Source organism: Dendropsophus ebraccatus, chromosome 1 (genome assembly GCF_027789765.1).
Source record: "Dendropsophus ebraccatus isolate aDenEbr1 chromosome 1, aDenEbr1.pat, whole genome shotgun sequence".
NCBI classification, from domain to species: domain Eukaryota; kingdom Metazoa; phylum Chordata; class Amphibia; order Anura; family Hylidae; genus Dendropsophus; species Dendropsophus ebraccatus.
This window is the reverse complement of record NC_091454.1, coordinates 163,851,897-163,878,329: the sequence shown is the minus strand read 5'-3', so window position 1 is coordinate 163,878,329 and position 26,433 is coordinate 163,851,897. Positions and strand designations below refer to the sequence as shown.

Sequence of the window (26,433 nt, the reverse complement as noted above, 5' to 3'; positions counted from 1 at the left end):
CACTTGAGCTATGTCATTTTTTTATAGATTAACAATTGTATCTGTGAATGTTTTCTAGATTTTCTTATGAAGGACGCTGGAAACAAAAACTTCAGACATACGTAGATTTTCCTTTGGAACACCTTGACTTGTCACAGTATGTCATAGGACCCAAGACCTTTAAGAAGTACAGTTTATTTGGTGTATCTGTAAGTAGCAAGTTCTTAAAATATCACTTTTCTCTGGCTTTGTTGACATTTAAAAGGGTTTTCTGGGCAAAATAGACTGATGAGCTATCCACAGGATACACTCGTGCCATAGTCAGTGGCATCTAGGCAGTTAGGTCACTTCTGGCATCTGGTCGGCACAATCATGAGGTCCGACCAGTTGTCATGGTAGCTGGGAACCATGTGAAGGCCACTATACCACCAATGACATATGCTAATATGCTGCTGTCAGTTTTGAGCAGTTGTTCAGCACGGGCTGACGTACTGGAAAGTCATGATGGATTAATGGACTACAGGATTTCTCTAATATTGTTTACTGTAAAAAATATGTAAGTCTCTTGTCGCTGGGAAAATAAGAGTTGGGACAGTGGCATACAGACTGTGGCCTGGTGAGGCTCTAGTTCAGCATTGGTGTTATAAACAGAAAGGCCTTCAGTCAAATTTATCATAGATCAATTATGGATTCAGTTGTCATCATGAATGGGATCCACTAGTTGCTCTCTCTTTGTGTGAGCCACATTTCACTACTTTAAACTTTCTGTATAATTATGTTTTGGACAGAATCACTATGGTGGATTGGATGGTGGGCATTACACGGCTTACTGCAAGAATGCAATAAGGCAGAGATGGTTTAAGTTTGATGACCACGAAGTGTCAGAAATATCCGTATCATCCGTAAAGAGCTCGGCTGCATACATCCTCTTTTACACTTCGCTGGATCTTCGAGGAGCTGAGTTTTCGACATAAGCCTTTGTGCAGACATCTTTCTCTTTGACAGCACTCATTGAAAACTTCTTTAATAAATGAAGTTTAGGATTCTACATTCTAGATTTGGAATGAAATGCTGTGATGTCAGGCTATGTTCAGCATCACAGGGGTATCAGAAGTCGAGCAACAGAGCTATCCTTTTTCTTTTCTGACAATGTGGTATTGCATTTGAGATAAGGCAGGTGCAGCCACATTTATAATATCATGCAGCTATTAGATTTGTTGATCATACTGACCGCTCTATAATAAAAGCATTGAATGGTAGCTTAGATAATTTCCACCTTTTTTTACCTCTGTTGCTCTTTATGGACTAGTCTATACTACACACATATATACTCTGATATTGGTAGTAACGGGCCAGGTTCAGAGCAATCTTTCAGGTTACAACACAATGCAACCGACCTGATTGCTATAAGTATGAAAATGGCGGCAGCAGCAAGATACTAAAATGCCTTGGATATGTCCTTATTAAACCCTGAATAAGTAATCCCTCATTTGTCTAGTGTCCTTTATCTTGCCTTTTCCATATGTTTCTCTACTGTGACATACAAACGGTCTAAGCTGATTTGGAATGTATTTAAATCAATGACTGCATACTTGCACATCTCTCCTATGTATATAATTTTTTTCTTTGTTGTATATTCTATTTATGTAAAATACCTATAGCACTTGATAAATTGTTGTATTCGAATAAATCTATGTATACAGTTACACTTATGAAATCACAATAAGCCAATGCTGAGCCCCTTTTACAGGTTTCCTTAGTGGGGACAGCCTTTCGGAGGGCAGTACACAGCAGATATTCCTGAAATAGTTCACAATTTCATATTTATGGCTCATCTTTAAAGCAAATGTACCACCGGTACATCACTTTTTTGTTTCTTACATGAATAGACTAACGCTGGTGCCGTGGTCCTTTTTTTGAACCACCGCCCGGTTTCTGTGCACTGTGCCGGTCTATAACCAAGCACCGGATAGACATGAAGCATTAGAATCAATGAAGCCGCATCACAGAGGGAAGGGCAGATCATCACACTGGGGGCGGCGGGCCCGTCTCCAGTGCTTCATGCCTGGCCGGTGCTTGGTAATAGACCACCAGCGGTGGTTCAAAAATGGGACTGTAGCATCAGTATGCCTGTGCCGGTCGATTCAGGTAAAGAGCAAAAAAGCAATGTGCCGGTGGTATTTTCCTTTAACAAGTCAGTCCAATCTCCAATTTTAAGAACTACATTTCAGTGGTCCACAAGTAACAGCAGTGCCTGATCATATTGTGCTTAGAAGCAGTCAGGAGATGACTGGTAATAGCATTTTTATATGAGACAAGCGATATCAAGAACCTTTCCTCATCCAGTATGGTGAGTTACCCACCTGCATGTGTCACTTAGGCAGCCATTGACATTTCCTCATCATTAATGCTTCATCTTTCTGTTCTCAAAGCCTGGCTGCCCTGTTCAGTTTATTCCGTGATCACTGGCATCTAAAGGTTGATGCCTCACTCTAGAATTCTTATTTACCTCTACGCTTATCTAACATAAATTGTATGATTCATCCTAAAACAAAGCTTTCTCATCTCTTCATTATCATTTTATTGTACCTTTGTTTTCTCAACATTTAGATGTGAAGTGCTGCACAAAACATCTCAGATACCGGTTATATATGATTTTTTTAAGCATATACATGTAATCCATGTATCATGTTTATGATCAGTACATATGAGGAGTGTGCTCTGGATAATGACACCATTTGGTGTGTATAAAAAAAGATTTATTCCCCTTATTTCAGTGCAGTATTTTTCTGTTAAAATTTTGGGGAAAACTATATGCACTTAATTTTCTCTTGAAATGCATTTTATTAAATAAAGTTTTTCTTCTATTTCATTTACTGAGGGTTTTTTTTTTTCAAACATTAAGTTATTGTGCAATATTAAGTCAACAATAGATGTTGTATGTTAAGGCATATATCTGCACACCTTTTTGCCAGTATCTCAAAGTACTCTGGTAAAATACACCAAAAATGTGATGTGATTGGGGCCTTACAAGAAAACTTAAAGGGATATTCCACTCAAACATAACTTTTCATATCTTGCTGCCCATGATGAGACTTACAATTCATTCCATACTTATTATCAATTAAGTCTCCTTCTCCCAGTTCTGATTTGCTGCTTTCTGCTGAAGAGACAAAAATCTGTGTGAGCTTTTCTTTCTGTCTCCCCCCCCCCCCCCACCTCCCTTCTGAGATGGCTGATGTAAACAAGTCCCTATCTGCAACTTTGTAACTACTCTGTAATGCCAGAAGGAATTCACCAGGAACTTGACCTCATATTAACCCTACCAGCATTACAAAGAAGCTAAAAAGTTGCATATAAAGCCTGCCAGGGATTTGTTTACAGCAGCTGTCTGGGAGGGGGGGGGGAGAGAAACACTCACATACAGTTTTTGTGTCTTTAGCAGAAAGCAGCAGCTCAGAACTGGGGGAATGAGACTGAATAGATAGCTAGAATGGAATGAATTGTTAGTCTTATAATGGGCAGCAGCATATGAAAAGTTGTGTTTGAGTGGAATACCCCTTGAATCCAAAAAATTGACTGAGGTTTTTAAACATGTTTTTTCGGGGAAAACCTACTGATGACCTGTCCACAGGATAGGATTGGATTTTTAATGAAAAAAAAAACATCCTTTATCTTTCTGGGCAGTCAGTCCCTTTTAAGTTTATAACTTTTGGGAGGAATTGTTTGATTTTAATTAAAGTTCTTTATATTTTTTTCTCTATTTCACTTAGAGTAAGATTCAAAAAAGATTAGATGGGAACTGGAGATGTGTCATAGACTCTGCATCCAAAAGTAAGAAAAATTGGTTAGGAAGAGTAATGACCTTAGCGTTCATGGTAGAAAATAGATGAAAGCACTCACCGCTCTGATGCAAGGTGTCTTTTTATTTTGTAGTGGATAAAAACATGGACATATTAGTCCTGCAGGACGGCAGATGCTAGCTCCTACACAAACAAACAATCATCTGACGAAGCGCGCATGCGCGCGAAATGGCCGTCATGAAAGAGATGTTTGTGTAGGAGCTAGCATCTGCCGTCCTGCAGGACTAATATGTCCATGTTTTTATCCACTACAAAATAAAAAGACACCTTGCATCAGAGCGGTGAGTGCTTTCATCTATTTTCTACCATGAACGCTATTGCTATGTCTTTCTATTGAAGTGCACCCCGACGCAGGGATCTGTGCAAGTCCGGGATACACGACACAGGGTCCGGATCTAGTTCACAGTAGTGCCGGTGATCTCCCTAACACGTAGAGTAATGACCTTACTCCTCTTATATAATAAATCTTAAGAGTGCAGGGTATAAACCACTAAAAGTAAATCTGCAAATTCAAGTTAGTTCTCCTTGAAGGAAAAGCAAGACGTTTATGCAGTGAGTGTACATTTATTGCTAATGACAGTATGCAGTATCAGAATGGAGAGCAGGAGTTAGTCTTCTTTGGGAAGCTGAATGCCAGGCTTGTGTAGAACAATATGTAAGCTGAAGATGTTTTCACCTCAGATTCTGTAAGCTGGAAATACCTGATGTCATCAAAGGCATTCCACTTTTTTGTCCCAGGATGCAAGCAAAATGCAGTGTAGTGTCCATAATCCAGTTCTCCAAAATGATTCTAAAAAAAAAATAAAGCAGTATGGTTATGTAATTGTTATTGCAGTACAAAGCAGGGTTAGGCTAGACTCACACTAGACATCCCCCCCCCCACCTCTGTGCATCTACATAGCCCACTTGCAGTAAATGAGGCTTGGGGTACAAACACACACACCGTATATGCAGCAAATACGCAGCAGATTTGATGTTGTGTTCAGTTATTTAGATGTAATCTTCCGCGTATCGCAGCAGTAAATACGCTGCGTATACAGTGTGTGTGTTTGTACCCTAAGGGTGCGTTCACACCTACAGGATCTGCAGCAGATTTGATGCTGTGCTCAGTTATTTAAATGAAATCTGCCGCAGATCCTGTAGGTGTGAACGCACCATTAAGGCGGAAAAAAAGCATTGGTTTCAAATTAGAAATGTAAATGACATTTCATTCTAATTTTGTGCAGAGAAGGGATGAGGACCCTTGGGCGCACCCGTGGAAATGATCCTGAGTGCCCTCCTGCTTATACAAAACATATGCACCTTCCTGTTAATGACAAACTTTTTTTTTTTGATCATTAAAGGGGTTTTACAGCCATCAAAAATTGATGAACTATCCTTAGAACAAGATATTTACAGGGGCTATCCAGGATTAGAAAAACATACAGTAGTGGTTTTGTTCCAGAAACAGCAGTTGGTGTGTGGTATTGCAGTTCTGTTCTATTCATAACATAACTTTTCATATGTTGCTGCCCATTGTAAGACTAACAACTCATTCCATACTTATTATCTATTCAGTCTCCTTCCCCCAGTTTTGAGCTGCTGTTGTCTGCAAAAGAGACAAAACACTGTGTGCAAGCTTTTCTCTCTGCCCCCCCCCCCTTCTCCCCCCTCCTTTCTGAGATGGATGATGTATACAAGTCCCTGACAGGCTTTATCTGCAACTTTGTAGCTTCTTTGTATTGCTAAGAGGGTTAAACTAAGGTCAAGTTGCTAATAAATTAACTGTGATTATTCCTCCCGGCATTACAAAGTTGCAGATGGGCACTTTTTCCATTAGCCGTCTCAGAAGGGAGGGAGGAGGGGGAAGATGGAGGTCACTCAGTGCTTTGTGTCTTAAGCAAAAAGCAGCAGCTCAAAACTAGGGGAAGAAGACTGAATAGATAACAAATATGTAATGAATTGTTAGCTTCACCATGGGCAACAACATATGCAAAGTTATGTTTGAGTGGAATACCAAGAGGCCGAACTGTTCAAGTTTGGCAACGTTCATCAAATCTAAGCGGTCTGCATCTTATTGCCCACGGCTGCAGAAGTTGGATCCAGCCCTAGGGAGTCCTGGAAAACAATTTTCCCTTACGTCCCATTGGCATCACAACATATGGGGTAAATTCACCCCTGCGAGCCCCTGGGACGAAGGAATATTTAATGAAAAAATAACAAATTTTAATCCCCTCCTCCATGAGGTATTAATAGGCTCCACCTCCCCCTAGACCTCAGTCTTTTTTTACTTCGTTGCTTTTAGCCCTAGGTTCTGGCCGAAGGGGTCATGGTTCACCCTGCCCATGAATATGAGCAGAGGGGAATTTTGGAGATTACCTCTGCATCCGGATCTAATATTCCAGGGAGGAATCTTTCCAGCCTCAGCTTGACAGTTTGGAGACTGAGAGGACAGTATTGGACTCTAGTTTTTCTGAGAAGGTATAGTATACTCTTTCTCACGCTCGTAGTAGCACTACAAATAAATCTTATGCACGTATTTGGAAGATTTTCAAGATTGGTGTGCAAGCAGGAGTATTGATGGACTTAAACCTTCTACTCCACAGTCATTGGAGTTTTTACAGGAAGGCTTCTATAAAGGATTAAAACCTAGTTCCATCAGGGTGCAGACAGCAGCCCTCTCTGCACACCTAAACTCACGTTTCTTTCAGATCTTGGAGGTAAAGAATTTTGTTAAGGCTAGACTAGGCCTAACCTGGTAAAGCAGGTAGACCCATGGGACTTATCCTTTGTGTTGAGACGCCTGTGTCTTCCTCCCTTTAAGCCTTGGGAGGAAGTAGACTTCAAGTTAACATTGAAAGTTTCTCTTTTACTAGCCATTACCTCTGCTAAGAGAGTTGGAGAACTTCAAGCCCTTGACTCCGCACCTCCATACGTGATTTTTTTTCCCAAGACAAGGTTATCCTTGGGTTCCTTCCAGGATTCCTGCCTATGGTGGCTTCATTTGCCAACATCAACCAGCCAATAGTATTGCCTGTATTTTGTCCTACTGGATCATCTAAAGAAGACTTGGATCTTTCTTTATTGGACGTATCCAGAGCTATCAAGATCTATCTACATAGAGTAGGTGATTTTCGTAAAGACGAGAATTTCTTTATCCCTTTCACAGGAAAGAACAAGGGGAGAAAGGCTTCAAAACCTTCAATATTCAGATGGATCTGTGACTCCATTGCCTTATGTTACTCCTCTGCTGATCTGGATCCACCAGAATTTAATAGGGCTCACTCTACTAGAGCTGTGGCCTCCACTTGGGCAGAGCGTGCCGCTATGCCACTTGAGGACATATGCCAGGCAGCTACCTGGTCGTCTTTGACTACCTTTGTGAGATATTTCAGGCTGGATACTTCTTTCTTGTCAAGAACAACCTTTGCAAGATCTGTTCTTAATGCGGACGTAATAAATAACCCGCCCATTGGGGATAATGCTTGCTAATTCCCCATATGTTGTGATGCCAATGGGACGTAAGGGAAGCTAAAATTATTATGTTAATTTGTTTTCCCTAAGACCCATTGGCATCACAAGACTCCCTCCCTGTGTTTTATGTTTCTTTATAATTAGACTGAGGTCTAGGGGGAGGTGGAGCCTATTTATACCTCATGGAGGAGGGGATTAAAATTTAATTGTTATTTTTTCATTAAATATTCCTTCGTCCCAGGGGCTCGCAGGGGCGAATTTACCCCATATGTTGTGATGCCAATGGGTCTTAGGGAAAACAAATTAACATAATAATTTTAGCTTCTAGGACTCCCCAAGGCTACATCCAACCTCTGCAGCTGCAGGGAGTCAAATGAGAGTGTTTGGGTTTGGAGAAAATTGTTGAACCCGAACAGGTTGGCCTCTCTGCTCAACACTACTCATAAGTGAATAGGACAGTGCATTATTACCTTGTACTGACACACAATATGGAGACTGTAAATACAAGCTAAAGATATAAATGAGATAAACATTGAAGCAGCTTGAGTGCCAACAGTAGACCCCTGCTGATCTAATTTTCACAGTCTATCCTGTGGACAGGACCTCAATTTTTAAAGACTGGATAACCCCTTTGCCTGTTATTGCACACTCGGGGCATTTAGACATTAAATAGAACCTAGTCTTCTGCTCTACCTATAGGGCACATGAGTGTGTATAATACTCAGACCTTTAGAGGATCCTCTGGTAAACAGGTTGGCCTGTCCCACCTTGTATTTTAGTAACTTTTAACATCTCTGGCTTTGTATTCGATAATTATTGCCTAGTTATTTACATGGTTTGATAAGTACCCCCCTACCCCTTGTCGTTTTTTGTTTTTTTTTAATGAATGAAAACATCACTATTGATTATACAGTATACTTACCACTATGGCATACAACCTGTACTTCTGATGTTTTACATAAAAAGTTGGGAGGAACGGTGTCAAATCCAAATTGTTCAGAGGAAAATCTACATTTGTCTTCAGCTTTCTTTTCTGTTGACCTTTATATTCAAACCTGAAAGTGATAGAAGTAAATTATGGATCCTTTAAACTACAGGTGTCAAACTGCGACCCTCCAGCTATTGCAATACTAAAATACCTATCATGTCTGGACAGCTTAGACTAATGGTGCGTTTACACAGACAGATTTATCTGACAGATCTTTGAAGCCCAAACCCGGAGCAGACTATAAACAGGGATCAGGTCATAAAGGAAAGACTGGGATCTATCCTATTTTCAAATCCATTCCTGGCTTTGGCTTCCAAAATCTGTCAGATAAATCTGTGTGTGTAAACGCAGCATTAGGGTACAAACACACACGGCTTATACGCTGCGTATTTACTGCTGCGATACGCAGCAGATTAGATCTAAATAACTGAACACAGCATCAAATCTGCTGCGTATCTGCTGTGTGTTTGTACCCTAAGGGTACAAACACACACACCGTATACGCAGCGTATTTACTGCTGCGATACGCAGCAGATTAGATCTAAATAACTGAACACCGCATCAAATCTGCACCATCAAATCGGCGTATTTGCTGCGTATCTTTTGCGTATACGGTGTGTGTGTTTGTACCCTAAGGGAACTTTCCGCCTGCTTCCGTGTGCCATTGCACCTCTATGGGAGAGTGCGCGCTCCTCTGCTGCTGCCGCTCTCTGGTCGAAGAAGTGACATGTCATGAGCGGAGGAGCGCACGCTCTTCCATAGACAGGCTATGGCACACTGAAGCAGGCGGGATTACGCAGCGAAATTCCGCCTAAGGCTAGGTTCACACTGTGTTTTTGCAATCGTTTTTTTTTTGCAAAAAACAGATGAAAAACTGGTGAACAAAACGGATACATTTGTGTGGATCCGTTTTTCCATTGACTTCCATTGTAAAAAAAAAAAAAAAAAAAAAAAGGATCCGTTTTTTAACTGACACAAAAATAGTGTCAGCTACGTTTTTGTGTCAGTCAAAACGTTTTTGTGTTCCGTTTTTGTTTTACAATGGAAGTCAATGGAAAAACGGATCAAAACAGATGTACACGAATGCATCCGTTTTTTGCAAAAAAACGGATTGCAGAAACGCAGTGTGGACCCAGCCTAATTTACTCATTGTGAACATACCCTAATGGTGCCTTTACACAGAGAGATTTATCTGACAAATTTGTGAAGCTAAAGCCAGGAATGGATTTGAAAAGAGGAGAAATCTCAGTCTTTCCTTTTTGATCTGTTCTCTGTTTATATTCTGTTTCTGGCTTTGGCTTAAAAAAATCTGTCAGATAAATCTCTGTGTAAACGCACCCTAAGGCTATGGAATTGTAGTTTTGCAACAGTTGGAGGGCCGTGAGTTTGACACCCCTGCTTTAGGGTGTGTTTACACAGACAGAGTTATCTGACAGATTTTTGCAGCCAAAACCAGGAACAGACTATAAACAGGGAACAGTTCATAAAGGAAAGACTCAGATTTCCCCTCTTTTCAAATCCATTCCTGGCTTTGGCTTAAAAAATCTGTCAGATAAATCTGTCTGTGTAAACACACTATTAAAGGGGTTATCCAGCGCTACAAAAACATGGCCACTTTTTCCCCTCTCGTCTTCAGTTCAGGTGTGGTTTGCAATTAAGCTTCATTCACTTCAATGGAACTGAATTTGAAACCCCACCCAATCTGGAGACAAGAGAGGGGAAAAGTGGCCATGTTTTTGTAGTGCTGGATAACCCCTTTAAACCAAGGGTGACCAGCGGCCCTCCAGCTGTTATAAACTACAATTCCCAACATGCCTGGGTAGCTAAATAGTGTCAGCCACAGCCAGGAATAAATCATATTTGGAAGACACATACAAAGGGAAGGTTTGGACTTCACTCTTTTCATATCCATTCCTGGCTTTGTGTTCAGTAATTACAATTTAAACCTGAATGTGTGAACATACCTTAAAGGGGTACTCCAGCGGGGGGGGGCACTTTTTCGCTGGGACCGAGGAGGAGGTGGCTGAGGGAAAAGACGTCCACTTACCCTCCCGGTTCCAGGGGCGGGTCCCACATCGCGGCGCTCCGGTGCCCGTCCCGGCCACTTCCTGGTGTCTGACGTGGGCCCGAGACGTGACTTCTCAGGTCCGCTTAGCCTGTCAGTGAAGGAGGCAGGATCTGAGCGGACTTGAAACGGATCCCGCCTCCTTCACTGACTGGCTGAGCAGACCTGAGAAGTCACGTCTCGGGCCCACGTCAGACACCAGGAAGCGGCTGGGCACTGGAGCGCCATGATCCGGGACCCGCCGCTGGAACCGGGGAGGTGAGTGGACGTCTTTTCCCTCAGCCACCTCGTCCCCGTTCCCAGCGAAAAAGTCCCCCCCCGCGCTGGAGTACCCCTTAAAGACAAATTTAGAATAATGTAGAGTACCTGTCGTAATGTGTCTTTTTTTTTTTTTTTTTTTAAAGTAGGCTTTGTTAGTGTTAGTAACTAGAGATGAGTGAACCTCGAGTCCATCCGAACTCGATCGATAGGCATTTGATTAGCGGGGGCTGCTGAAGTTGGATAAAGCTCTAAGGTTGTCTGGAAAACATGGATACAGCCAGTGACTATATCTATGTTTTCCACATAGCCTTAGGGCCTTATCTAACTTCAGCAGCCACCGCTAATCAAATGCCGAAAGTTCGAGTTCGGATGGACTCGAGCATGCTCCAGGTTTGCTCATCTCTATTAGTAACCCTTCCAAGACCTTTTTTCAGTCTTCTGCTTTGGCAGCAATTAGCCCTTTTCCTCTGTTCACCTTATATACAGTTCTCCTAACCTAAACTCTGTGGGCGTGTACAGTAAGTGATGTCATCAGCCCTCACAGGTAAGGGCAGTAGAGGAGTGCAGTAAAAAAAACTCCAGCATGTAATTATATAACTGTATATATTTAGTTGCCTATCATATTAAAAAATAAATCATCCTTGGTGTGTGATCAAATTCTGCCTCAGTAAAGCAAAGTACCAACTACTCCATCCATGCAGATAAGGTCCGGCAGATTCTGTCGCTCATGCCCGTTCGCGGCGGAGTGCATCTCCGCCCGTGCCATAGACCCCATTCTATGGTATGGCCAATTTCCGCCGAAAGAACTGACATGTCAATTCTTTCGGCGGAAGGCGGAATCGGTCAGGCCATGTCTATGGCACAAGCGGAGATGCGCGCCGCCACGAGCGGGTATGAGCGTAGGAATTCGCTGTGTGAACCCACCCTTAAACAATAAGCAGTGGCCCTGTCCCCAGGAATGTACCATAACCAGTGATGTACAGCTCAGCATAACGAGGGCTGTGGAGTTGGAGTCGTGGAGTCGGAATCGGAGCTAGTTTTGGCTGGAGTTGGAGTCGAAAAAAATGTACCGACTTCGACTCCAGCTTTAAAAAAAATCTTTAAAAAATTTAAAAATGAATTTTGATAGGAACTTTACAAGTTTTGCTCATGAATATATATTGTAAGCAACATTCTAAAAGGACACTGGACCCATTAGATAAGGGTGGTCGGGGAAAAGTTGTCAGTCACTGGCAGTTTGTTTCTGAGCTGGAAGAGTCCATTGTGTGGGGGGAGATCTGTGCTGTTCTCTTCCTGGATGCTGGATGACTGTATATGAGCAGCAGTGTAATATGAAGATATCTTGTATAATATAGAGGAGGAGGAGAAGACATAAGTAGTGTAGCAGTAACCTCTGTCCTCAGTGTGGTGTTTTCTCTCTGGGAGAAGATTGTGTGTTTTTCTTCAGTGTTCTATGGCTGTAGGTGTGTGTGTGTGTGCTATGGCTGCAGCAAGCAGATTGTGTGTGTGTGTGTGTGTGTGTGTGGTGTGCGCTATGGCTGCAGCAAGCTGTGTGTATGAAGGTGTGCGTGCTATTGCGTGCCCCCACAGTGACCCCTCTCTATATCACTATGTGTGACCCCCCTGTATATCACTATGGCTGACCTCTATATTACAGGCATTCTGGCATTGTTAGCAGTGTTTATTTAAGTATGGTGAATATTTAGTTAGAAACATAGAAGATTGTCAGCAGGAAAAGACCACCTGCTCCATCTAGTCCAGTTGTGAGTAGCTCAGGACATGGAGGCTGGAGACTGGCTGCATCCACTGCACACACAGGAGAAGCTGCTTTATATCTTTCCTTATTCCCTCAGAAGTCGCCCAGGGATCATGTAGGACATTTGGGAGAAGCTGTTGAGCCAGTGTGATAAATAACTCCCCTGGTATATGACTGGCCATTTATGAAGGAGCAGGATTTGGAGTCGGTCCTGATAAAATTCAGGAGTCGGAGCTGCGGCTTACCAACTCCACAGCCCTGAGCATAACTACTACTCCCATAATGACAAACATACCAGGGCATGAAAGAAGTTGTAGTTGTTCATCAGCCCTATTACTCAGTTGTGCATTGTCTTATGTTTCCTACCACTATACTACAACATAATAGGAATTCTATATCTACTGCATTAAAGTAAAATGTCCACTCATTACTGTAATAAAGTAGAAACTTTGCCAACTTGTCTCTGACAAACAAAACTATTCATGCACACCTGACACTGACATATAACATAGCAAACAATCGCTCACAGCTTGAAGATTGTATACAGGTCACACTAGCATGCATGCCACACACTTATCCATAGTTGCACACATGTCCCTGTCATGCCAGGCACTCACCATGCCAGAAGGGCAATTGTTTACAGTCGCTTACATCTGAAAAAAATGTATATAACTGATACTAGTGCATACGCCACACACTCATTCCATTCTGTGAGCGAGCAAAGGACTGGGACTGCATAGGTCCCTTCCTGGCTTTAGTCCCTCTTTTTGAAGAACAAAAATATCGACCAGAGGGAGCATGGATTGCAAGTTTGAGAAAAAAGAGACGGCTAGTGAGCGTGAGTTGAAGGTTGATTTAAACATAAAGAAATATAAAGTAAAACATATACTACAAGGCTGCTTGCAGTCATGACCCTTACTGATTTATTTAAAAAAAAATTGTGACAGTGCCTCTTTAAAATCTGGCACATTACCACAATTCTTCCAGTCATCATCCTCGTAAAATACAACCTCCCATGTGCATAAAGGGCTCACACTGCATTGCATGAGACTCCTTGTAGCAGATAATCCCTCCATTATACAGCATGTGTTAGACCATGAACCAGAGTCTATGAGGAAAACACCTCTGTGATGAACTTTATGGGCCCCTAGGATTCAGTGGGTGCTATACCTGAGATCTCTGTGCCTCCAGTCCAGAATCTAGCAATTTAAAGGGGTTATCCAGCAAAAATCTTTTTTTTTTTTTTTTTTTTCAAATCAACTGGTATCAAAAAGTTTTATAGATTTGTATTTTACTTCTATTAAAAAATCTCAAGTCTTCCAGTAATTATCAGCTGCTGTATGTCATGCAGGAAATGATGTTTTATTTTCAGTGTGACACAGTGCTCTCTGCTTACATCTCTGGCCGAGACAGGAACTCTGTCTCGGTTTTGTATAAATCCCCATAGAAAACCTCTCCTGCTCTGGTTCCTGTCTCGGCCAGAGATGTCAGCAGAGAGCACTGTGTCAGACTGAAAATAAAACAAGATTTCCTGCATGACATACAGCAGCTGATAAGTACTTGAAGACTTGAGATTTTTTTAATAGAAGTGAATTACAAATCTATATAACTTTCTGATACCAGTTGATTTGAAAGAAAAAGATTTTAACTGGATAACCCCTTTAATCTAGCTCTATTGTGCGAGAGTTTATCCAACTGCAAAGTCACTCCCAGTAAAGCCAGCTGTAGATACACTGTATGATATTTAGATGTAATTGCTGCTCACATATTAAAATCCTAACTGACATTCTGTCCACAGAGAATTCATTGTACTGGAGGTTAAATTGTATTAGCTTTTAAATGAGACCAGCAAATGCTATTCACACCCATGTATGAGATGTGATCACTAAGTTCAATACAGTGACATTTGCTGCATGACATTTGTATTGGTCTCGTACTATACATTATTTAGAAATATTCATAGATCAAATATGACATTAATTATCATAGTGTTTTGGTGTATGGAAATTATATGCCCACCCTTTAAGCTGCCATCCTACCTTTTTAAATGGAGTACTAGAATTTTAGGCAGTTTCCATATCTGGGTGTTCACTGAAGCGTCTTGTTTGGTTTTACATGAGGGACAAAAGATTTTATCTTTCCTGGTTAGTGTTTGTTGTTGAAAGAAGCATTTAAGGCATTCCTATAGTTTGAGACAAAGATTTGATACAAGTGACATAAAGTTAGAAAGCTGTATCATCTTATCATGAACTAAATCTTAAAGGGGAACTATGAGCAGGTTAGACCAGTGCTTCTCAAACGTTTTCTATTGGAGCCTCACCCAGCAGACCAAGGCAATGCCTGAACCTCACCAGACTGACCAAGAAGGTGCCTGGGCCTCACTATCTGTGGTGAAAGTCTATTTAAAAGTTGAAAATAATTCTAGGGTTACCTTTCAACCATCTCCCAAGCTCAATATACTAATTAAGCAAGTACACAATACATTAATAATGTTGCTAAAATATAGATTTCTGCAAAAAGCAAAAGGACTGTGCAGATAATAGTCAATTTATGAAAACTGTAGCACCCATTATGAGTAGTGCCCGCTCATATAGCGCTCATACAGCGGGCCGGCTGGGGTTGGATCAGCGTTATGGGGCAGGGAGTGCTCCTAACAGCTGCCCCCGTGCTCCTAATGGTCTCACCAGACCGCAGAGCACCGAGGAGGAAGGTAAGAGACATACTTTCTTCCTTCATCTAACCTGCTTGATAGTTCCTCTGTGCACACTACGGAATCCCGACAGAAAATCCGTCGCGGATTCTGCAGCTTGCACCCGCTCCAAAGAATTAACCCGTTCATTCTTTGGACGACGGTGGAATCCGTCCGTGCATAGAATGGAGTCTATGGCAGGAGCAGAAATGCGCTCGGCCGCCAGAGTCCGTGAACGGGTGTGAGCTGCGGAATCGACAACGGGTTTTCCGTCGGGATTCCGTAATGTGCACATACCTTAATAGTCACGCTATCCTTGAAATATTAGAACCGATTGCTTTTTTCATCCTGTAGATTTATGTGTCTGATTTCCCATCACTAATAATTTTAATTTAGGCTGGGTTCACACTGCGTATATTTCAGTCAGTATTGTGGGCCTCATATTGCAACCAAAACCAGGAGTGGATTAAAAACACAGAAAGGATCTGTTCACACAATGTTGCAATTGAGTGGATGGCCGTCATATAATGGCAAATATTTGCTGTTATTTTAGAACAACGGCTGTTATATTGAAATAATGGCCGTTATTTACTGTTATATGGCGGCCATCCACTCAATTTCAACATTGTGTGAACAGATCCTTTCTGTGTTTTTAATCCACTCCTGGTTTTGGTTGCAATATGAGGACCACAATACTGACTGAAATATACGTAGTGTGAACCCAGTCTTAAAGTGATTTCCAATCACTTTAATAATTTAAAGTTAGTCAGCCAGGAGGAATTCAGAGGCACCAAAAATGTAGAAAAACCCCTAGGGGCCCCATTCTCAAAATACTAACCGTGCACAGACAGTATTCTGCGGCCTGGACCTCGGAGCTCCCCGCATCAGCATTCATTATGATGCCAGAAGCTCCCAAATGGTTTAAAGCGAATGTACCATCAGTACATTCGTTTTAGGTGTAGCATATCAGACCGGAGCGGGTGCAGGGGAGCCAGTGCTGTGGTCCTTTTTTTGAACCAATGGAGCTGTATCATAGAGGGACGGGGGTTTCCTCCCATTCGGGGGGGGGGGGGGGGGCGGCCTGCCTCCAGTGCTTCAGCCCAGGCCAGTGCCCGGGAATAGTACGGCGCCATTTGCGGGAACTGGCACTGGCATTATTTTATTGATATGCCACACTTAGGGTACAATCCCACACACCGTATACGCAGCAGATACGCAACAAATACGCAGCAGATTTGATGGTGAAGATTTGATGCTGTGTTCAGTTATTTAGATCTAATCTGCTGCGTATTTGCTGCGTGTTTGCTGCGTATTTGCTGCGTATCGCAGCAGTAAATACGCTGCGTATACGGTGTGTGGGTTTATACCCTTAAAGCGAATTACCTGATGGTACATTTGCTTTAAATATTCACACACTGTGTCAAACAGGTAATATACATGTTAATATAAAACAATGAAAAGTAAATCTATTGGTAAGAATTTCTGGCTTTTTTTGCTGAGATATGACTGTAGTATTACCTGTATAGAGGATTCATGTGATTCATCTGCAGAGGCTATAGGTAGTGACAGCACAGTAAAGACATCATCCTTGTGACTTGTGTGTCCACATGCCAGACACCCTGTATTTTGTCTGAGAACTCCCTGCATTAGGCGAGTAATAAGAGATTCTGATGCATAACTTCTCATGCTGCGGCTTTTGCTTCCACCGGCATCTGAAGGACTTTTCTTTAGATTCTGTAGAGAAACAATTATGTATAATATTTTAACCCTTTGGATCAAGGTAGAAGCTTATACTCTCTAGGCATATTATGGCACAATAATCATGGGGCCTGACTGCAAATCTTCAAAGGGGTCCCATGCAATCATAACCTATAGGAGCAGCATGCGATTTTAACTAGTAATAAGATTATGATGACCAGGGCCGCCATCAGGAATTTCGGGGCCCCATACAACCAAAGTGTCTGGGCCCCCCACATTAATAAAAAAAAAAAAATAGTGTGTTCGCCCCACGCCTTGCTGGGAGGTATAATTTGGTTCCGATCAATTCTAGAGAACTGGCTCATATACCCCATTTTTCCCAGTGGCTTAAAATGTAACCTCTGTTATACAGTTATAAAATTGTAGAAACTAAATGTGAACAAGGTGCAATGTAAATGTCACCATACAGACACTTACTTGTATAGCTGCCTCTTGTGCTCTGTATGCAGTGCATTATATTCACCCCTGCAACGTACAATTTATAGCGTGTCTACAAGCCCAGCAGGGCTCATTATGATGGAGACTAAAACTTATACAAGAGTGGGGTAGGGGTTCCCCTGTATTCAGAATGCTGTTGAGTACTAGGCAATGCCCCGTTTGGGGTTATTGAATTTTGAGGGTCTGGGGGGGGGGGGGGGGGGGGCTGTTTGATTTGTATATGTTCACCAATATCCCCCCCCCCCCCCCCGGTATGCTCACTAACATAGAATGTTGATAAGGCTAATATAATGAGGCTGTTCCATGTTAGTGAGCATATACAAATCACCCCCCCCAGGCAGACTAGTTTAGCTCACCCAAGCCAGTGATAGCGAATACATGGCGGTGAGCAGGCCTGTATTTAGAGTTCATGCTGCCCTAGGCACTTTGCACGCAGAGGCGCCCCCCCCCACGTTGCTGTACATGCATGGTATATACCCTGGCACTTGGGTGCCGCTCTGCTTGATGCCCGCGGTTCTCATCAAACAGACGTGATGGAGGAAGGAAGGAGGCCGGGGACGTCTTAGTTTGGGGACTGGTTCTGTCCAGTGTTGGGCTGGGGTACCTGGGGCCCACCAATATACAACCAGTGAGACACAACATGCTGACCCGCTTCTTTCCTGAATTCATCTGTATCTGTGACAAATCTCAGAACACCCTCCATTTATACAGCTCTCAGGGTATGCTGGGAATTGTAGTCTCTGAGAGGACAACCCTGTAATAAATCACTGTGTGCAGAGTCTCCTGGTGGCTGCAATCTGTGGGTGACAACCATCAGCCCTGAAGGTCCAGCAAAACATCTGTCTACAGCCGCAGTTATCATAGGATTGTACTACTGTACTACAACTCCCAACATATCCTGAGGGCTGCAGACTGTCAGTACATGCTGGGAGTTGTAGTGCCTGCAGCTGTTGTAGTTGGATCCTAGGTGCATCATACACTGGATGCTTTGTGGCACATAAGAATACATAGATCTGTGGGGGCTCAGTGCAGGGAAGTGACCCCAGAACAGCACTAATAGGGAATAGAACAAAAACATCTCCCCCAATATCTTATTAGTGATGTTCTGGGGTCACTTCCCTACACTGAGCCCCCACAGATCTCTGTATTCTGATATGCCACAAAGCATCCAGTGTATGATGCACCTAGGACCCAACTACAGCAGCTGCAGGCACTACAACTCCCAGCATATCCTGAGGGCTGCAGACTGTTCTGGGAGTTGTAGTGCCTGCAGCTGTTGTAGTTGGGTCCTGGAGGCGTTGTGGGAAATCAGAATACATAGATCTGTGGGGGCTCAGTGCAGGGACGTGACCCCAGAACAGCACAAAAAGGGATAGGGGGAGATGTTTTGTTCTATCCCCTATTAGTGATGTTCTGGGGTCACTTCCACACACTAAGCCCCCACAGATCTCTGTATTCTGATCTCCCACAAAGCCTCCAGTGTATAATGCACCTAGGACCCAACTACAACAGCTGCAGGCACTACAACTCCCAGCATTTACTGACAGTCTACAGCCCTCAGGATATGCTGGGAGTTGTAGTGCCTGCAGCTCTTGTAGTTGGGTCCTAGTTTAAAAGTTTGGGTTAGTGTACTGTAGTGACCGCAGGGCTGTGTCAGTACACTACCGCAAACAATACACTGACCCATTGAGACCCCAATGGTACACAGGCTCTGCACACTATAGAAGTGATTACAGTGCAGTTACTAGTGACTCACAGGTGACGTCTTCTCGAATTGCTGTCGCTAACTTTTTGCTTTCTTCTCCATCTGGCAGCCATCATGAAGACTTCTCTGACCATAACTCGTCTGCAGGCGGGCAGCTGGGGGTGACTGGGGAAGGGAGGCAGCTGGGGGTGACTGGGGAAGGGAGGCAGCTGGGGGTGACTGGGGAAGGGAGGCAGCTGGGGGGGGACTGAGGAAGGGAGGCAGCTGGGGGGGGGACTGAGGAAGGGAGGCAGCTGGGGGGGGACTGAGGAAGGGAGGCAGCTGGGGGGGGGGGCTGAGGAAGGGAGGCAGCTGGGGGTGACAGGGGGAGCAGCTGGGGGAGCCAGGGAGAGCAGCTGGGGGAGCCAGGGAGAGCAGCTGGGGGAAAGGGAGAGCAGCTGGGGGGCAGGGGAGCAGCAGGGAGGGGCAGCTAGGGTGGCAGAGGAGAAGCTGGGGTTCAGGGGGAGAGGTTGGGGTTCAGGGGGAGCGGTAGGGAGGCAGTGGAGAAGCTGGGATTCAGGGGGAGAGGCTGGGGGCAGGGGGAGAGGCTGGGGGTCAGAGGGAGAAGCTAGGGGTCAGGGGGAGGGGCTGGGAGGCAGGGGAGCAGCTGAGAATGCAGGGGGGAGAGGCTGGGGGGGCAGGGGGAGAGGCTGGGGGCAGGGGGGAGAGGCTGGGGGGTAAGGGGGAGAGGCTGGGGGCAGAAGAGAGGCTGAGGGTTAGGGGAAGAGGCTGGGGGGTCAGGGGAGAGGCTGGGGGGTCAGGGGAGAGGCTGGGGGTCAGGGGAGAGGCTGGGGGGTCAGGGGAGAGGCTGAGAATGCAGGGGGAGAGGCTGGGGTCAGGGGAGACGCTGGGGGGCAGGGGAGAGGCTGAGGGTTAGGTGGAGAGGTTGGGGGGGCAGGGAAGAGGCTGAGGGGTCAGGGGAGATGCTGGGGGGCAGGGGAGACGCTGGGGTCAGGGGAGTTGCTGGGGGGCCAGGGAGAGGCTGGGGGGGCAGGGGGAGAGTCTGGGGGGCAGGGGGAGAGTCTGGGGTCAGGGGAGATGCTGGGGGGCAAGGGAGAGGCTGAGGGTTAGGGGGAGAGGCTGGGGGGCAGGGGAGAGGCTGGGGGTTAGGGGGAGAGGCTGGGGGTTAGGGGGAGAGGCTGGGGGTTAGGGGGAGAGGCTGGGGGGGCAGGGGAGAGGCTGGGGGCAAGGTAGAGGCTGGGGGGCAGGGGAGAGGCTGGGGGGTAAGGGGAGAGGCTGAGAATGCAGGGGGGAGAGGCTGGGGGGGCAGGGGAGAGGCTGGGGGGGCAGGGGAGAGGCTGAGAATGCAGGGAGGAGAGGCTGGGGGGCAGGGGGAGAGGCTGAGGGGCAGGGGAGAGGCTGGGGGGCAGGGGGAGAGTCTGGGGTCAGGGGAGATGCTGGGGGGCAGGGGGAGAGGCTGAGGGTTAGGGGGAGAGGCTTAGGGTTAGGGGAGAGGCTGGGGGGCAGGGGAGAGGCTGGGGGGGCAGGGGAGAGGCTGGGGGGGCAGGGGAGAGGCTGGGGGGGGGGCAGGGGAGAGGCTGGGGGGGCAGGGGAGAGGCTGGGGGGGGCAGGGGAGAGGCTGGGGGGGGCAGGGGAGAGGCTGAGGGGTCAGGGGAGAGGCTGGGGGGGGGGGCAGGGGAGAGGCTGAGAATGCAGGGGGGAGAGGCTGGGGACCGGGGGAGAGGCTGAGGGGTCAGGGGAGACGCTGGGGGGCAGGGGAGAGGCTGGGGGTTAGGGGGAGAGGCTGAGAATGCAGGGGGGAGAGGCTGGGGACCGGGGGAGAGGCTGGGGGGCAGGGGGAGAGGCTGAGGGGTCAGGGGAGACGCTGGGGGGGGGTCAGGGGAGACGCTGGGGGGGCAGGGGAGACGCTGGAGGGGCAGGGGAGACGCTGGGGGGGGGCAGGGGGAGAGGCTGGGGGGGGCAGGGGGAGAGGCTGGGGGGCAGGGGAGAGGCTGGGGGGCAGGGGAGAGGCTGAGGGTTAGGGGGAGAGGCAGGGGAGAGGCTGGGGGGGCAGGGGAGAGGCTGGAGGGGGCAAGGGAGAGGCTGGGGGGGGCAGGGGAGAGGCTGGGGGGGCAGGGGAGAGGCTGGGGGGGGGGCAGGGGAGAGGCTGGGGAGCAGGGGGAGAGGCTGGGGGGGCAGGGGAGAGGCTGAGGGTTAGGTGGAGAGGCTGAGGGATCAGGGGAGACGCTGGGGGGCAGGGGAGAGGCTGGGGGGGGCCAGGGGAGAGGCTGGGGGGGCCAGGGGAGAGGCTGGGGGGGGCCAGGGGAGAGGCTGGGGGGGGCCAGGGGAGAGGCTGGGGGGGCAGGGGAGAGGCTGGGGGGCAGGGGGAGAGGCTGGGGGGGGCAGGGGGAGAGGCTGGGGGGGGCAGGGGAGAGGCTGGGTGGCAGGGCGAGAGGCTGCCCCCCAGCAGGGGAGCAGCTGAGGATGCAGGGGGGCCGGGGGCGGGCAGAGGGGAGAGGCTGGGGGTGACGGAGCGGCCGGGAGCAGGATGGGCAGGCAGGCTGGTTCCCTCCCCTCATGCAGCGCCGAGGTCCGGGGTGCGGGGCAGGTGTTGAGCTTCCAGCACACACAGTGTGACAGAGGCCGGAAGCTCCCAGCTGCAGCCCCGCGTTCCCAGATCTTCTCTCCTGCTCGGCGATGACGTCACATCACGTGAGCGCCGCCGAGCAGGAGACAAGATCCGGGACCGCGGGGCTGCAGCTGGGAGCTTCCGGCCTCTGTCACACTGTGTGTGCTGGAAGCTCAACACCTGCCCCGCACCCCGGACCTCGGCGCTGCATGGGGGGAGGGAACCAGCCTGTCTGCCCATCCTTCTCCCGGCCGCTCCGTCACCCCCCCTCCCGGCGCGGACTAGGCACCCGTGGGCCGGTGCTCCCCCCCATCAAAAACAGGTGGCAAGGGGGGCCGTGCGGGCCCCCCTAGCGTAGCGGACGGGGGGCAGCGGCCGGCGGGCCCCCCCCCCATGTCTCTTAGGGTCCGGGCCCCATACGGCAGTACCAGTTGTACTGCCTTATCGGCGGCCCTGATGATGACTACTTTTCTATTTTCTTTCTATTCCTGTCCATATCTATTTTGCAGTTACTATATACTAATTTTCTGTTACCTTCTTCATATGCTACCATGATATAAGCACTATTCTAATTGGTTTAAAAAGCTTCTACACAGCCTCCATTTGTCACCCACACATCCCCTATTTGACGGGAAAGTTTTACTTACCTAACTCTGTCTACCTGGGGCACCCCCAGGACATTTTCCAGCTCCCTCTTTGACCCTCTGCTTGCTACTCAGCCAATCACTGACTGAGCTGGGACACCTTAGCAGTCACTGCAGTGATGAGCCACTTTGGAAGTGTAAATCAGAGCAATGAGCAGGACACCAGAAGACATCACAGGGGGAACTCCAGGGGACCAAAGCAGGTGAGTATGCTTTTTTTCATAGTGGTCTCAGCACCATGTAATGAATTTTGTGTATCTAGAATACCCCTGTAAATATGCATAACTAAAATAAGAACACAACATACCTTACCCATTGCACCTTTTTCCCCCTATTGACTACAGTAAGGCAATATTTATGTAAGCCACCCTTTTTCGTGTAACGCTGTAGTTTTGTTGTATAACACTATCATTCTCTAGTGAAATGCATAGAACCGCATCATTGGTTCCCACCCCTATAGCGCCAGTTCTGATAATTATGGTTTATTTTACTTACGTTTGTTAGGTCTTCATGTAATGAACTGAGGGTGTAAATCAATAATTCCTGAGCATCCTGCTGAGTGCGTCTCCCAAACGGCAGATGAACATTACATATAGCAGACAAGAAGTCTCCTGGTGACACATACTGGTCTTTCCCAAACCACATGTCTGCCATTAGTTTAGCAAATGCATTTACTAGTTCATACTTCTCTCTGTGAAAGAGTCATAAACGTATATGTGAAGCTATCAAGTTATCAGCAAAAACTATTACATTTCTTTTTTTAATGAAGTAACATAGAATCGGTGCCCTGTTTGTCTCCTCCAGATTAGGCCTGTGTTCTTAGACCTATTTCACACAAGCAGAAAAGGGATGTATGCAAACCAGAAGGATGCACGTCTGTTTTTCTGGGGCAGGGGGGGAACACTGCATCCAGATGGGAGTCAACAGGTAGGTATACAACACAATAACTACAATGCCTTTTTGTGGAAAATGCATCAGGAAATCTTCTGGTGCATAAAGAAAACTTCTACATAGATCCCAGACACCTGTCAGGAGCCAGAAAAAAGTATAATTTTTGCATTTTTATGCTGGATGGTATAGTGCAGACCGCTGTGCTATTCCTTGGAGCAGGATTTATTTTATATAGGTTTAGTAACTATTGGAGTCTATAAAGGATGCCACAACATGAACGTGTAAATGTGTGTTTTTGTGGATTTTTTTCTTTTAATAATGCGTGAAAGTGTGTGAAAACAATGCATATACTAACTAGTTTAGAGGGAGGCACCAAAAAACTGCATTACATTTTTGTTGATTTTTTTTTAAGGGTAAAGAAGTGCTTAGTGCATTAGATTGGGTCATTGGCTGGGACTTGCACCTCCTTTTATAGCCACATAACATATTTTTTTTTTTTAAATGGCCACTAAATAGGCCTTGAACCACAAGCGTCATGTGGGTATGGCCATTGACTCTTAAACTAACATTTGGCCGCAGAGCTTTTGAGTAAAAAAAACAAACAAAACACAGCTACTTTCTTGCTAGAACGCCACCCTAGTCCTCAGATTGTGTCTGGTATTGCTCCGCCTGTGAGGCTTTGTTCTCATGTCTGCTATTCTTTACCCTCTTAAACTTTAATTATCTACTGATGCACTTTGTATATATGTCAAATGTGGACTATTGATATGTTGTAAATATGTTACGTAACATATTTTTGTAAGCATTTTAGGGGGAAAAAAGCACTCTTTTCAGAAAAACAAAAACAACATGGGCAACAATGCTTTTTTGTTTACGGTGTATCTTCTCAGTTGAGTAGCATTTTTGGGGTTAGAAGTAGTTTTTCCAAAGCACGGCATATTCTAGTTATGTGATTTTTTTCTCTTAGTTGGTGTTATTTTTGCTCCCATAGACCTCTATAGATAAAAAAAAATAAATAAATAAAAAAGAGATCGCAGTTATAAAAAATAAAAAACAAAACCTTGAAACTCATACCAAGCTAAACAAAATGTTTCAGAGAGAGTATGTCTGAAGAACGTCTTAGGGTATATTCACACATAGTATTATCTGCTGCTGATATGATATAGAAATCTATGGGGAAAAAACACCAACATTTATGTGGCAAAATGCCATTCTCAGGCCCTGCTGCAATTTCAAAAAACTTCCAATGCACTGAAAAACACAAAACTGCCCTGAAAACACGGTATAGCAAAAAAAACGTTATGTAGGTATTGTGTTTCATACTTCTCCATTGACTCTAGCTAACATCTGGCCACATCATTTTTAACACCCAAAAAACTAATAAAAAAGCAATTTTTAGGGGCACATCTAGTCTGATTCGAGCCTCCGTGATTTGTTAGGCTGTCTTGAAACTTATGCAGTTGTACAACATTCTAAAGCTGAAGGCCATGGCTGGGGCTGGACGACGATTCATGCCACCAAGAACCCCATACAAGCAGGGTTACAGCTGCTTGGGAGTCACAGCATAATACTATCCACTTGTATGAGGCAGCAACAGGGTGGTTCCTGATCACACGACTAGGAATTGTCTTGTAGCCCCAGCCTGATACAGACTAATTTCACAAATTGCAGATGTAAATGTACTTTACCTAGTAATAAACATCTCAAACTGCCAAGAGAAGAAATATTCTACAAGCGGTGTGGTGCAGCTCAGACACTGTAATACTGCATTCATGTAACATGTATTTCCTATATTACATAGGCCAGTCACTCCTGGGTCTTTTCTTGGCACGGGGTGGCCATCTTGTTGCTTCATCCTGCTAGGTGTGGCAGAAGTTCCCTGCTCACTGTGGTAAAAGAAAAACACAATAGAAAATGTAGTAAATTCTATTATATTAGGTTTTCAAGGTATAGTGTGCCGGGATTATGCTTTGTGGTAGTGATACGAAACAACTTGGTTCAGATTTTACACCTCTGTAATACCGCTCGGGGAGTATATTGTGCAAACATATAACCGTATGTCATTGACTTTGGCCATCAACTGCAGGGGATCCATAAGTATTGTGCATTGGCTGTTCCATCCCCATAATGGGGAAGATAACCAAAAATTGTTAGCAACCAATCAGAGCACTTCTTACATTTTACCAGAGCTGTTTAAGACAGAAAAGCTGAGCTGTGATTGGTCACTATGGGCTATTAGACAATTTATGATGCTCTCCCATTTACAGATGAAGGACAGGTTATCTCTATCCATATGCTGAATTCCTGAATGTACACAGGACGGCATGAGGTACTACATCTACTGGACTACCATCCCTGAGATATTTTTATAATGATGACAAACACATTTTAAGTGCTTGTAGATCTTTTTACCAAACTTACGTATCAGTATTAGGTGCATCTGGCTCTTCATTTCCATCCATACATTAACCGGTTTGCTGAATACGAACGTGCCCTATGACAGCTGTCGTTTATTATGGCCGATCAGTTCTTCTCCAGTATAGCAGTGGTTTTATACTTCGCGGAGGGAAAGCTGTCGGGTTGCTATAGCATCACAGTGACATCACAACAAGGAAACAACCTTATGGTCTTAGTGTATCTTTTACATGCAGATGTATATACTTAGGTCCTTTGGTCTGTGTAGCATAGCCATAATGGAGACAACGGCCCAGGTTTATCAATGACAATAACTGGCATCCAATCTCAGCTCAGCTTTCATTTTACCAGAGAAAAGAAAGCTGGGCTGTGATTGGTTGCTATGGGGAATAAAGACAGTTTATGTCAGTTTGGCCAATAAATGTGAGTGTAACGTAAACCTCCTAAAGGGGGTAAAACATGGTTGTTTGTGGCTGCCGGAGAAGGCCAGAAAGCTGAAAGAGCTTAGCCTTGTGACTGACAATGTTTATTTGACACTGTTTATTTAAAGGGGTTATCCAGGATTAGAAAAACATGTCAGCTTTCTTCCAAAAACAGCACTACTCTTGTCTCCAGGTTGTGTGTGATCTTAAGCTCCATTCTCTTCAATAAAACTGAGTTGCAAAACCACACCCAGGACAAGAGGGGTGCTGTTTCTGGAAGAAAGCTGACTTGTTTTTGTAATCCTGGATAACCCCTTTAACTCTCAGCTATAAAGACAGCGCAGTTCTCTGGTGGCCTGTAACTGGTCAGGAAGCCATGTTTTACCTAAATGGGAAATCATTTGGGTATTTTTCCATGTACTGATTTTCTGCAGACTTTCTTAATCTGATATGCAGTAGATCTAAAACTGATTAAATACATTGGTTTGGTGACAAATC

The 26,433-nt window shown here is 45.5% G+C and overlaps 2 protein-coding genes across 2 annotated transcripts in view; one reads left to right on the top strand and one right to left on the bottom strand.

Annotated features, from left to right (window-relative positions):
- USP8 (ubiquitin specific peptidase 8) overlaps positions 1-2,851 on the top strand; it is a 34,915-nt gene extending 32,064 nt beyond the window's left edge. Inside the window, exons 19-20 of the mRNA XM_069983465.1 lie at positions 59-188; positions 768-2,851. Coding sequence (XP_069839566.1) covers positions 59-188; positions 768-953 — 316 coding nt within the window. The 3' untranslated portion in view covers positions 954-2,851. The remainder of the gene's footprint in view (positions 1-58; positions 189-767) is intronic.
- A 1,535-nt stretch (positions 2,852-4,386) lies between these two features.
- Positions 4,387-25,870, bottom strand: USP50 (ubiquitin specific peptidase 50). Its single transcript, XM_069956608.1, has 7 exons — positions 25,520-25,870; positions 24,787-24,984; positions 22,703-22,898; positions 16,573-16,788; positions 14,405-14,547; positions 8,218-8,350; positions 4,387-4,632 (listed from the first exon to the last, which is right to left on the bottom strand). The coding sequence occupies exons 1-7, from the start codon at positions 25,558-25,560 to the stop codon at positions 4,432-4,434; spliced, it is 1,128 nt and encodes a 375-aa protein (XP_069812709.1). The 5' UTR covers positions 25,561-25,870; the 3' UTR covers positions 4,387-4,431.
- Positions 25,871-26,433: the final 563 nt, after the last annotated feature.